Here is a 13496-nt window from a genome sequence, read left to right as displayed (position 1 = left end):
TGGTATGAACAGTATTTTAAAATGTCTTCTAATTTTTTTTAAGATTTGGCACAGTTCTCAACTCCAGTAAGTTCAACCACTATTTGCTCAGACTGAGGCGGGGGGGTGCAAGTTTGAGCCCACCATGGCAATATAGTGAGATGTTTCTCAAAATAAAAAATCAAAATTGAAAAAGACCTGGGGATGTATCTCAGTGTGAAGATTCTGGGAGGGTGGGGGGATACAGTGAGAGGGAGAGAGAAAAAGCAAATTGCACAGTCAAAATAAATCTTAGTATTTAAAACAAATCCCTAAGAGTTAAACAAGCTGAAGAAAATGAACCTGTGTATCATGTTAATGACATAACTACACAGAGATAATATTATCTGACTCTACCTACATCAGCGTATAGTATTTCTACTGAATATTCTCATAGGATACAAGCTACAGGTAAAGAAAAGAGAATTATCAAGAAATCATAAACCTCACTCATATTTACAATGTGAGTAAAAGTATTGATGTTGGGTTTTTTGAGCTTTTTTTTTTTTTTTTTTTTTTGATACCAGGGATGGAACTTGATATTGGTTTTTTTGAGTAGTAGCTAAAATAGATGCTGCTAATGTTAGGAAACATGATATTTAGAATAAACAAAAGATCCTAATATGCAATTCAATTTAGGTTAAAACCTTATCTTTAATTTGAATTAGAAGTAACAATATAAAATCCTAATATTTTCCTCACTTTTCCCATTGGGAAGAATTCAATAAGCAATGATAATTCAGTAGCAATGAGCATTATCATTACATAATCTGTGGTTTCTAAATATTACTTTCCTCTAAAGAATGAAGATTTCTTCAGAAAAATGACTACTCCCACATCTATGGCAGTAAATGTTTCATCTTGCTCTTTCAGAAAAGAAGGAGTTTATCAGAGGTTTGTTTAAAGTTAGATTCAAAAACAGAGGTAGCTTAAAAGTGTAGGCTCTGGTTAAACACAGGACAACCTGAGCATGAAAAAGAATAATTGTAACTGACTAAACATTGAATTTATAAAGCTCAGTGAATCCTAATGATACAAAAGACAAAACAGATGTGAAAACCAAATGTCCAATATCACTAAAGGTTACTAGGTCATCAGTTCATTACTCTGGACATAGACAATTAGAGAGGGAAAAGTATCTATCAAGCTTTTCCAAAATAAACTGTAATTCAGGGTGAAGAAGTACATGAGGAAATTCAGCAGAAATCCTGCTAATAAGTGGAAAGAATAAAAGGATTTAAAAATCACTACTTAGCACCCTTTTTAGTGAAATAGTGTGTTCAGGTAAGGTTATCAATGCGGGGTAAAATGCAGAGCAAAATTCACTGGAAACTTTCCTATGAAGAGACAACCACACAAAACAAGAAATCACTCTGACTACCAACAAAAGTGAGGGAGTCCAACTTTACATTCCCATGATGAGATTTAACACAAAATACACAAGGCTTCTTGACAAAATAAATATTGAATTTGAATCAAATTGGCCAGTACATATAACTTCTAGCGTACAGTAATGACACAGAGTAGAAATTTTAGCAAAATAACACCGCAGAGAGCAGTTGGGAATGCCAGAATAAATTTCTTTTAAAAACAGGGAACTGATTTGTAAATCAGAAGAGATGTCTGAGGGATTTAATAAAGAAAATCTAGCAAGAGGCTTTTATTTGAATCATGCTTAAATAAAGACAATGGTAGCAAGGCATTGCTAGACAATGAAGTACTTAATATGGACAAGACATTAGGAAATACTTAGGAATTGCTTATTAATAAATATTATGAGCCATTATATTATGCCTAGAAAGATAACAGTACTTACAGACATCTCAAAATTTTTAGTAATAAAATCAAATAATGTTTCAGATTCTCTTTAATATACGTTAGCAAAAAAGAGAAAAATAGATGACTCAAGTGTGGCAAAACATACACAACAAAGCTGAGTAGGAATATATTGCTCTCTTCTGTGTATAATGTTTAGATATTTTCATTGAATATCTTAATCATGTTTCTTCCTACTTAAAGTTCTTAATGTGTATAGCTTTTGACATATTGTGTTATCATTTTAAAATACCTCTTTTCTAGACAAATGTATGAAGACAAGCCAAGTAAATACTCTATTCACTTCTGTTTTATAATTAAACGCCTCCATAATTAAAATTAGACAAGCCACCTACACAACCCTGCTCCTCTTGGAGATCTACTTGCGGGAACCTGAATGTTAGTCTTCCTCCACCCTCACTTATTCCCACCGCCCCACGGGAACCCCATGCTGCCCACCTGACTGGAAGGTGATCTCACTGAACATCATCCAAGTGTCAGCAAAATGGTATTGGCATTTGATGGCGCTGGCCATGCGGTGGTGGAGAGGCACTGTGACAAACCGAGCACTGGGGTTGACGTCATCCAGGACAAGGGGGAATGAGACAGCATTGGGCTCCCATTCATTGGCTTCCGAGCGGAAATAGCACTGGACTTCCTTAAAGATCTTCACCCCTTTAGCAAACATGTTGTTACAGTGGACCTGACAGAGAAAGAGGCATGTGAGTGACAGGCGGGCTCTGCCAGATTACATGGGAACACGGCACAAGCTCACCCAGTAGACGCCTAGATCTGTCTGTTTCTCTGAATACTATCCCTGGTGCTCTGCAGTCTTCTGGATCTTTTTGCCAGGGACTTCATAGTGGTCATGAAACATTGGTCAGGATTTACATAACCTTGGCTGCAAGCCCAGTTACCTCTGCAACTGTGCTCGGGCCACTTCCCCTCACTGTGCTGAGCTGCATTGTCCCCATGTACTAAGTAAGAGCTGAACCCATGTTCTCTCAAGACCTTTCTTGTTCTGAACTCTCTAAAGTGCACAGTTCTCTCAATCACGGTTGCCATCTATTCATATTTGGGCTATTTATTTTGAACCATAGTTGAAGTATAAGGAAGACTGCATCTTACTCCTGCTTGGTACCTTCCAAAGCCAGAACACTCCTTTTCAAGGGAATGAGGTAAGAAATCTGGAAGAATATAAATACAAACCCATATAATTTCATCTTTCTTTTAAGAAAGATGAAATTTCAAGCACATTGATTAACATTTTTCCTGCCAGAGTCATGGGTATAATCATGTCTCCTAATCAAATTCTTTTTAAGTAACATCATCCTGATAAGAGCATAGACCCTTTCTCATTGATAGTTTCTACAATGAGAAAAGAAGGTTTGTGGGAAATTTACTGGGATCCTCTAGCCTCTGTTTCACCAGGATATTTAAATGGCTTTTGAAGTTATCAGGGGCAAAAATTCCACAACAATTCTTCACCTTGCTGTATTTAACAAGCCACAAAAATGATATGCATGTATTTGCAATCTAGGTGCTTACTGTGATAGTTCAGTTACATGTTTTCTGATTCAGTCTCACATGAAAAGTGGTTCTTTGCTGACCATTTTTCCTTGAATTTAAGGACTTTAAATTCAAGTACTTGGAAAGACCTAGCTGTCACTCTAGGAGTATACTTTCTGTTTCCCTTTTAATGTCTTGCCTGTGTGGGAGTCATAATGCTTTGACTGTCTCATCCTGATCCCCTCCTCTGGCTGCTGGATAGTCAAGGTAGGACCACAATACATAATTTATTTTTAGCTGAAGAAAGAGCAGCATTGACAATAGAAATGTAATTGCTAAAGACTGGATGAGATGCATACTAAAGGTAGAATATCAGAGCTATTGTAAATATAATCTAACACCACACTTTATTGACTAATGAGATAGTGGTGCTCAGAAAACATTGGCTTGTCTAGAATCAATCAACAACAGAATTGGCTTTATATCCCTAGATTCGTATTCTGTGCTCTTTCCTCAGATTATCCCACATAGAAATAAAGCAAATCACATCTAAATTTGCATTTTTCTCCTAAGTTTTACTGATGACATGTGTTAATATCTTCCTCAGGAATGAATTAACTGTTCCAGCTTACTGAACACCAGTCAATGGAGTAGGGGTAAGGGAAAGAAGAAATAGCTATTTACAGTTTCAATAGATTTTTCAGATGTTTTGAAATCTCCAAAGTGTTGGATAAATATCCTGTGGGGAAGGTAATAATCTCTCCTACAGATGTCTTGGGAATTTTCCTGGAATGCAAATAAACAGCATAGGATTTCATTCCCATATGATCTTATATAGTTATTTAAATAAAACAATACACTTTCAAAATGCACTTATTATTTTAATGGTATATGTTAACCACATCGCAAAGGGGAAATAAGTAGAAATTTGCTTAGGAGGAAGGTACTGTTCTCTAAGCATCAGCTGCCTAAAATTTTCTCTTTTTACTTTTTGTCTCAGAAAAATTAAAGCATATTGAAAATCTGTTGGCCCTGAGAAGATGGGCCTGAATTTGCTCCTGAGAAGTTCCTGGAAGCTTCTCATTGCAATTTAAGCTCTTAAATAATTTTGACCTAGTTAAACAAAATTCTAGAGATGTAGGAAAACAAAGTCTCTTGATTAAATAGTATAAGTTTATCAAGAGTTCAAAACACATTTCATTATTTGTTGGAATAGAAACTATCCTAGTGATATTTACTTATGAATTTATGTACATGTTCACACGTGCATACGGATATAGAAAATATTTGGGAATACAAATTTTAAGTATACTTATATACTTTTATTAGTTGTGTTATAATCTGCATATCCCCTTCTTTCTTGCCCTACTTCCCAAAAAACATGGGAAGATCAAAACACGTAAACATAGGTGCACACACTTAAGTTTAACAATAGACAAAGAGCCATCCTTAAACTATAAACTAACACATTGGGCATGTGTTGATCCTTTGGTTCTCATCTTAAATGTCTGGAAATTTAACTAATACCTGTTAATCTATTTGGGAGATATTATCACTTTAACATCTGGGAGTGAAATAAAAGACATACATTTCCCTTAAGAAATCTAGTTAGTGTAGGGATTAACAAATTTTGCATTTTTTATGAGCCCATAATAACAACACAGATTTCTTTCTTTTGGGTCTCACATGATCTTATATACCTCTTTTGGCAAATAAATAAATAGTACGTTCCCTGACTTGTAACGTGTCTCAAGGGAGGGATCATTTCTTATTCACCTTTTTTTTTTTTTTTTGTCTCTTTTCCTTTTTATTGGTATCGGGGATCAAACTCACGACTGCCTGCTTACAAGGCAGGTGCTTGTGCCACTGAGCTAAATCCCCAGCCTCTTATTCACCTTTTTATACATAGTATATTGCTACATATGCTCCAAATACAGTTGGTAAATTAATAACAATCAAAAAAATGGGTAAATTAAAGAAACAAATATTGAAGCTGGGGACTGAGAATAAATAGAAGCAGAGTCATCAATGTGTTGGTTATTATTATTCTACACTCAACTGTTAATGGGTAGAAAGCAAATAAACTGGGGTACACATGTGAAGTCAAATTAATTTGCCCCGTCTTTCTTCTCAAGACCTTGAGGGCATCCTTAGGCTCCTTCATAAACCAGCCAGCTATGTAAGAACCACAGATTCTGTGGCCTCTTTCTTACATCAGACAGAAGAACTTTCCTCTATATCTGTGTGTCGTACTTTCTTTCTAACTCAGGAAGCAGGTAGAGCATTCAGTTTGGTTACTTTTTGCATGGTCTTTTCTCCTCTTCCATTCCTTTCTTTCTGCAGCAGACATGAGGCTCAGTAAGGGAACAAGAAAATAATTACTTGAGCTGAGTACTAAAAAATGTATCATGTTATTAACAGAGATGTCCTCAACTCTGACATCAAGGTTGGGCTTCCCTGTGAGGGCCTGCCAGAGAAGATGGAATTCAGATCTTAATTCTTCTCTCCCACCTCTTCTCAGGTGTGTGCATTTAATTTGGTCCATAACATGCCCAACTCTAGACCTCTCCCAAGCCTTTGGCTTCCATCTGACCACTCTACAAAACTCACCTGCGCTCTTTCAACTCCTCTGCAATAGTAACATGACAGAACAAATGCTGAGCTAATGGATGCATTGGCTCCGGTGTTGGAGTGGCAGAGAAAAGGGAGGATAGAGAGAAAGGGGTCTGGGGCAGGAGGAAGAGGGGGAAGAGGAAAAGAGGTTTGGAAGGAGCAGAGGAAAAGACAGAGGAGGAAACTGAGAATTACCGACCTACTCTAACCCCCTTACAGAATTTACAAATGAAGAAACAAGACCTGAGAGATGAAATACTCTTGAAATAGGTAAGAAGCTAATAGAGAAATGTATGCTTGAATCTGGTTCTGCTGGGGTCTGCTCAGGGTCCTTTCTACTACACTTTCTCTTACGTACTATGATGTTGGCCTCCTTGAAGAAGTTCCACCACTGACCTTCATGGTAGTGAAATTCCTGATGCGGTCAAATTCAAACATGATCTCAATGTAGCCGTTGGTGGCACTCTCATTCCGCCAGCCCACATAGTCGTAGCCTGGCCACACGTGGTATTCATGGGTCTGGGTGAAGTCATCCAGGCCAGACACCCCATCTGTGAGCTGGCCCAGCCCCTCAGTCATGCTGCGCGGCCAGGAGAAGGAAAGGAGAGAGCAATCTGCAGTTAGTGGCAAATTCCTGAAGAGCTTTGCCCTCACTACTTCTCCTAGGGTTTTGTAAGAGCTGATTATCTTGGATGTGGAAAATTATACAAAATAGAATTCATTTTATAGTAATGATTCATTTATTTTCTCAAGCATCAAGGAAAATTGTTTTATACAAATTAATTTTACAAAATGTTCAGTGCTTACCACGTTAGTGGTAAAACTCTGAAACAGTATTCTGTCATTTTATATGAAGGTTTCTGTAATCTATAGTATCTGCCTACTTTTATACACTGAATATAATGTCTCAATATAATGAATCAGTATTAGAAAATGCACCTGATGAATTAATTCATTAGCATGTGAATAAAAAAAATGAAAGCACTTAGCCTGTCACTAAATAAATGTTCAAAGCTCATTGGAAAATTTTTCAGATTCTCCTTTGACTGCACATTGTCACTGTTCAGTGAATTAACTTTATTTTTTTAATTTTTAGTTTTATTACTACATGTTTACAGTGTATAATGATTGCCTTCATCGTGGGAGCTGGTATGTATATTAACATGTTAATTCTTTTTCATCCCCTTTCTCTCCTTTTTCTCTCCACTCCCTTCAACTATTGGTCTCTTTACCTTTAGCAAAAGTAAATTAATTTTGGAGAAGCCATTTATTCTTTCTTCTACCTGAGATTTCCAAAAACCCAATTCAACTAAGAGCAGAAGAAAAAATGATTCCTGTTGAATTTAAAAACTAACATATATATTATATATTACATATATATATATATAATTACTTTAAAATAAGTATGTAGAATACTAGATCCATGGAGTAAAATGCAGTTCTTATGAGAATCATAAGATGTGAATTTATTTCCTAGCTTGGCAGTGTTTTCCATTTCTGAACATAAGGCTGCTTTGAAGGGCTGAATATGTCTGAGTCTGAGTATGTCTGACTCCTAGAAGGGACACAAGTATATTTATGTTTTTTATTTATTAAATTTATTGGTACAATGTACATAAATATAATTATTGTAGTCATAGGAAACTTGTACCTATAATGGCATGTCCTAGTTCCTCTTTTATTTGTCTCCTATTCCTCTCCTCTCCCCTCAGCCTTTCCTACTCTTCTTTTTAGCAAATCAGCTTTTATGCTGCTGAGCTATATTCCTAGCTCCCTTTCTAATTTATAAAGCTTTCTTTCCAATTTAACCTTTTTTCTCATTTTTTCTTTTCCCTTTCTCTACTTTTGGTTTTTTGTTGTTGTTGTTGTTGTTGTTTTGTTTTGTTTTGGTGGTAACAGGACTCGAACTCTGGACCTTACACTTGCCAAGCAGGCATTTATGCCACTGAGCTAAATCCTCAGTCCAGTCCCATTTCCTCTATTTTCCCATTTCTAAATTTTTTTTACCTATTTCACAATATGTATTATATCTTTTTGTTCTATGCTTTCAGTTTCTCATACCAGAGAAACAATATGATATTTACATGTGTGTCCTATTTATTTCACATAAGAGTATGGTCTCAAGGTACATCTAGTTGGTTATAAATGTCTCAAGTTCTTCCTTCTTGGTGAAACTTCTTGGTTTCAATTTCATTGACAGATATTAGGTTATTTAGAATTTATCTTCTTGATTCAGTTTTAGTAATTCATATGTATGTAGAAATCTATCCATTTCTTCTATATTGTCCATCTCAGTGGAATACAGGTTCACAAATTAGGTACGGATGACCTGGGTTTACAAAGGATCCATTGTGATCTGACCCAAATTTTTCCTAACTGCATGAATGTAAGTCTTTTCTTTCCTTTTTATGATAAGGTTGGCTAAGCGCTTGTCAATTTTTTGACTCTTTCAAAAACCCACTCTTCAATTTACTGATTCTTTGTATTATTTTCTGAGTCTCAATTCCTTTAATTTCTGCTCCAGCTTTTATAATTTTATCCCCTGTACTAGCTTTGGGCTTGATTTGCTAATCTTTTGCAGAAGTTTGAGATTCAACATTAGCTTGTTTATTTCAGCTCGTTATGTTTTCCTGAGATACAAGTTCACCACAATTAATTTCCCTCCAAGACTGCTGTTATATGTCTCATAAGGTCCAGTGTGTTGCATCAGCATTATTGTTTAACTGTAGGTACTGTTTAATTTCTTCTTTAATTCATCTGTGACCTATTGGTTGTTCAGTAGGACGTTACTTAATTCCCATGTGTTTATTGAGTTTTTGTATTTCTTTTACCATTGATTTCCCATTTCATTGCACTATGGTCAGATAATATGCATGAGATAATTTCAATTCCTTTATCTCTACTTAAGCGTGTTCTACGGGCTAGTATGTGGTCTATTTTGAAGAAAGTCCCAGGTGACACTGAGAAGAATGTGTACTCTGATGTTGTGGGGTAGAACACTCTGTAGACATCTACTAAGTCCATTTGTTCACAGGTTTGATTCATTTCTATATCTATTGATTTTTTGTCTAGTTGATCTATCTACTTGTGACAATGAAGTATTAAAATCCTCCATTACAATTGTGTAAGAGCTTATTTGATTTTTCATGTCCATTAGCACTTGTTTTATATAGTTGGATGCACCTCTGCTTGGTGCATAATATTTATGATTATAGTCTCTTCTTCTTGAATTTTTCCTTATCAAATATATAATGCCCTTCTCTATCTCTTTTGATCGATCTTGGCTCAAAGTTCACAGAATAGCTACTCCTGCTTCTTCTAGGTTCCTGTCACATGGAGTATTTTTTTCCACTCTTTGATTTTCAGTCTATGAATTTCTTTTTGAGTTAAACATGTTTCTTGAAAGCATCATATTGTTGGATCTTGTTTCTTGACCCATTCTATTTCTTTTGATTGTTGAATTGAGATCATTTACATTGATGTTTATAACTGATATGTATTGGCTTGTGCTTGCTGCGTTATGTTCCTGCTGGTGGTTCCCTAGCTTTCCCCTCTGTTTAATTGTTTGCTCTCTCTGGTGGCTTCTTTCTGTCGGTAATCTTAGAGTTGTGGTCTTCATTATCCCTTTATAGAATATCTTTTAAAACACTTTGTAGAACTGCTTTGGTTGTTGTAAATTTCTTCAGCTGCTCATTGCTATGGAAGTATTTTATTTTCCCATTAATCCTGAAAGATAATTTTTCAGAATGATCAATCTGGGTTGAAAAATGCTTTCTTTCAGAACTTGAAATACTTTGGTCCAAGATCTCCTTAAAGGTTTGTATTGAGAAATCTGCTGTGATTTTGATGGACTTTCCTTTATAAGTAATTTGTTTCTTTTTTATAACAGCTTTTTATATTCTACTCTTGTGCTTCTGGAATCTTGATTATTATATGCCTTGGTATAGATTTATTTTGATTATGTTTAATTGGACTTCTGTATGCCTCACTTATCTATAAGTCAAATTCTTTTTTTCCATGCTTGGGAAATTTTCTGCTATTCTAGGGACATATTTTTTATGTCCTTTTTTTATTGACTCCAATCAATCTTACTTGTTTCTGTGCATCATCTTGCAATAACTGAAGAAAAATTCCTTGCTACTTTTAAAAGATCTTTCTTTTCATGGTTGCTATACATGATTCTGTCTTCTAGATCTGATATTCTATGTTCACTTTCTTTCATAAGTTTTTCAAACTTTCAGTGGAATTTTTAACTTCCTGGATATTTGTTTGAATTTGTTTCATGGATTCCATTCCTTTTCTATGTTGGGCATTCAATGTGTCCATCATTTTTCTATGCTCCTCTATTTTTAAAATCTGTCTACTTTAGATTTGCTGAGAAATACTTCAGTATTGTTGTCATCTCTTTTCTGACCTGTGAAATTTGTTCTTCTCTCCTCTAGAGACTCACGTACATGTCTGTTATTTCTGCTGGTATTTCCAGAAGATTCATATTCTGATTTCCTCTGTCTCATTTTCCCCCAGATTCATCCTATGTGGGCTAGAAGCTGAGGGCTGCATTTTGCTTCTGTGCATTTCCATTTCTATTTTTTTATTTAAATTTGTTTTCTGTGTTGATGTCTGTAATTTTCTTATGTTAGGTAGGTTTATCACTGGTATTAAGAATTCTCTAGAAAATGGGTATTCCTCTGAGATGTCTTCTAGGCATAACTGGCTTTTGGTCTTTGTGTCTGTTCCAAGTTCCTATCTTCCCACTCTATTAAGGGTAAGGAGTTGCGGTCTATTTGGCCAAGCACCCAGACTTTGGTACTAGACTACGGGGATGATTATGACTACAGATTACCACAGTGTTGCCATACAAAAGTTAACAACTAATCAACAACAAGTATAGCATCTTAGCCAAAGTAGTACAATTAGCAATAACAATACTATCAGGCACAGCGAAGCAAGATCTATAGTTATATAACAACATCTACCATGGACCTGGAATTTATACACAGTGAGTTTCCTCTTGGTAGAGTGGTTTTATCCTGTGGGGAAGGGGAACTTAGGAGGAAAAGGGGACAAAGCAGGGCAATAACTGAAGAAAAATATAGTGGATGCAAGACTGAAGTATAAAGGATGATCACCCAAACTCTGGGAAGCGAGAGAGGAAAGCAAGAGAGAAAGGATGAAGAAGAAAGCAAGACAATATTGAGTTGAACTAGAAAGACTACAGACAATTTTCATTCACATATAAATATCAGAAAAACAAGAAAGACTACTGAAGAAAGAGAAAGGTCAGAGAAAACAAGCAAAACAATTAAGTCAAAAGTTAAACAACCACCCCTCAAAAACAAATTCCTCTGGTGTCCCCAGTTCTGTGTTAATTCCCTGGGCAGAGCCACAATCTGAACTGAGTAACACCACCAAGACTGCAGTAGACTTCTGCTGGTGTTAGGGCTGAATTTGGCCACACCACTGACTCCTCTCATGAGCTGGTCATAGGGCAGGAGTAGCACCCTTGTCCAACCACCAGCCAAGGCCACTGCCTCCCTGTTCTACTGTTTGTAGAGCAGAGGGCTGCTTCCAGTCCACTGTAGCTAAGACTAAGACTGGTCTCAGTTCCTACTTTTCTGAAGAACTTCCCCCAGTCTTCTGTCCAACCACTGGCTCTCTACTGGTACTGAACAAACCTTCCTTGTTTCCATTAAAGACTGTTAGCAGTGAAGTGACCCTAGAGCTGTTCTGCTGCTGGAGTTTAAACCCTGAGCCCTTTAAAGTACAACAGAGTGGTGGTACTATCGATCTGTACTGTTCCTCAGAGCAACTGTTTGCCAGGTACCATGTTAGTTCACATTCCAACAGCTGATGGGGTTGGGGAGGAGACCTCAGGAAACAATATCTCATGTTCTCACTGCTGCCTCTGCCTGTACAAGACTCTCCTGATCCAGGTCAGGTCTCAGTCTCCCCGTGGGTATAAAGTTGCTTTTGCTGAAGCTGCTCTAGTCACACTGCTCAGTCTCAGATCTCAACAGAGTTGTTTCATCTGTAGCAATGAATCCTGTTTACTTCTTCCCCATTGTCAGTTCCCATGTGCCCTGCACATCCTTTGTATTCTCTCCGAGCTGTTGTTTTCCAGACTTTGAGAACTTTGTTCTGGAGAAGCTGAGGAGCTGACACTCAGCATGCCACCCTTTTGAACAGTCAGATATCAAGAAGTATATTTATATTGATTTGTCTACGTGATGAACATGAAAAGCATCCTTCCTTTTTCTCATAGGTGAACAGAGCAAGAACCCACCACATGAAGCATCTCTTTCAATCAGCTCTGTACCACCAGCTGTGGGAAATATGTTAGGAGCCTCCCAAAAGAACAGTTGCTAGTACCCTCAAGCAATACTGCAAGTGACCTCTGAAGTCTATAACAAGAACAGGCAGTGTGTAAAATTCATGAATTGCCAGAAAACAGTTAATATTATGTCAGACTTCTAGAGACTTTTTTTTTTTTTTTTTTTGAGACAGGGTCTCACTATGTAGTCCGGGCTGAACTTGAACTTATTTATGTAGCTCAGGCTGGCCTCAAATTCAAGCCAATATTTGTGTCAGAACATACATCCTGTTTTCCAGGTCAAAATATGGCTACTACACTTCTGAATCACACGACAAAGTTTCACCATTTATTTGTGTAATTTATTGTTGTTTTCTGCGTGTTTACCTTGTCTTCCCAAAAGTCGCCTTTAAATTCCTTGTAAATAAAGGCCACATAATTTACTTCACTTAAATTGTCTCACAATAACTAGCACAGAAATTAAATACTGATTAGTGGATTGATAATTAATTGAGATGTATAAAATATTTGTTTCCTGGTGGTCATTTTCCCATTCTGATGACCAAACTTTCCCAGAAATTACCTGTACCCAACGGCTCCATCGTAGACAGAATCATTCAGATAAATGATGGAGCCTCCAGGGAGTACAAATTGCTGCCCAGCGGGAGCATTATAAGACACCAAGCCATCTGCCAAAGGAAACACAGTTGTCAGTACCACCAGGAATGAGACGTGGTTACTACCCAGACTATCTATCCCTAGAGAGGTATGTGAGTTTCCAGGGTACAAACCTGTGCAGCATGTCCACTCAATGCAGGGACACAGGGAACACTGCTGAGGGGCACTCTTTAGTAGCAGTCAGAAGAGTGACTCTAAATACATCACTCCAGGTGTAGGTCACCAAGCCCTGGGTAGATGAACAGTGATCCATTGTCTACTCTAACCAAGAGGAAATAATTTCATTTCATGGTAACTGAATCCATCCTTTCCTTATTTGACTGTTTTTCTTTCCCCCAAGGATTGTGTTTTTCACAAGATTTGTGAGATCCCAGTGCTAGAGACCTACCTAGCCAGACACAGCCATAAAGCTCCACCCTCATACACACGTTCATGGAGTGGTGAGTGACCGGAATGAAGCGAACAAATCTGGCTACAATAGGAGGCTCCAAGTCCTTCAGGAAAATGTCATAGGGGTTACTATTTCCATCCAGCACCTAAGAGAGACAAGAGA

At 37.0% G+C, this 13496-nt stretch overlaps 1 protein-coding gene across 8 annotated transcripts in view; it reads right to left on the bottom strand.

Moving 5' to 3' along the window:
- The window catches only part of Ddr2 (discoidin domain receptor tyrosine kinase 2), a 137259-nt gene that overhangs the window by 27182 nt on the left and 96581 nt on the right, over positions 1 to 13496 (bottom strand). For all 8 annotated transcript variants that reach the window (XM_063253580.1, XM_063253579.1, XM_063253584.1 and 5 more), the window contains 4 exons: positions 13332 to 13479; positions 12849 to 12954; positions 6352 to 6535; positions 2293 to 2536 (listed from right to left, as the gene is read on the bottom strand). In XM_063253580.1, the coding sequence (XP_063109650.1) occupies positions 2293 to 2536; positions 6352 to 6535; positions 12849 to 12954; positions 13332 to 13479 (682 nt within the window). The remainder of the gene's footprint in view (positions 1 to 2292; positions 2537 to 6351; positions 6536 to 12848; positions 12955 to 13331; positions 13480 to 13496) is intronic.

This window comes from Cavia porcellus, unplaced genomic scaffold (assembly GCF_034190915.1).
Source record: "Cavia porcellus strain 051 isolate PalLab524CR breed Dunkin Hartley unplaced genomic scaffold, mCavPor4.1 scaffold_7, whole genome shotgun sequence".
NCBI classification, from domain to species: Eukaryota; Metazoa; Chordata; class Mammalia; order Rodentia; family Caviidae; genus Cavia; species Cavia porcellus.
The sequence above is the reverse complement of the archived record's forward strand: the minus strand, read 5'-3'. Positions and strand labels throughout refer to the sequence as shown.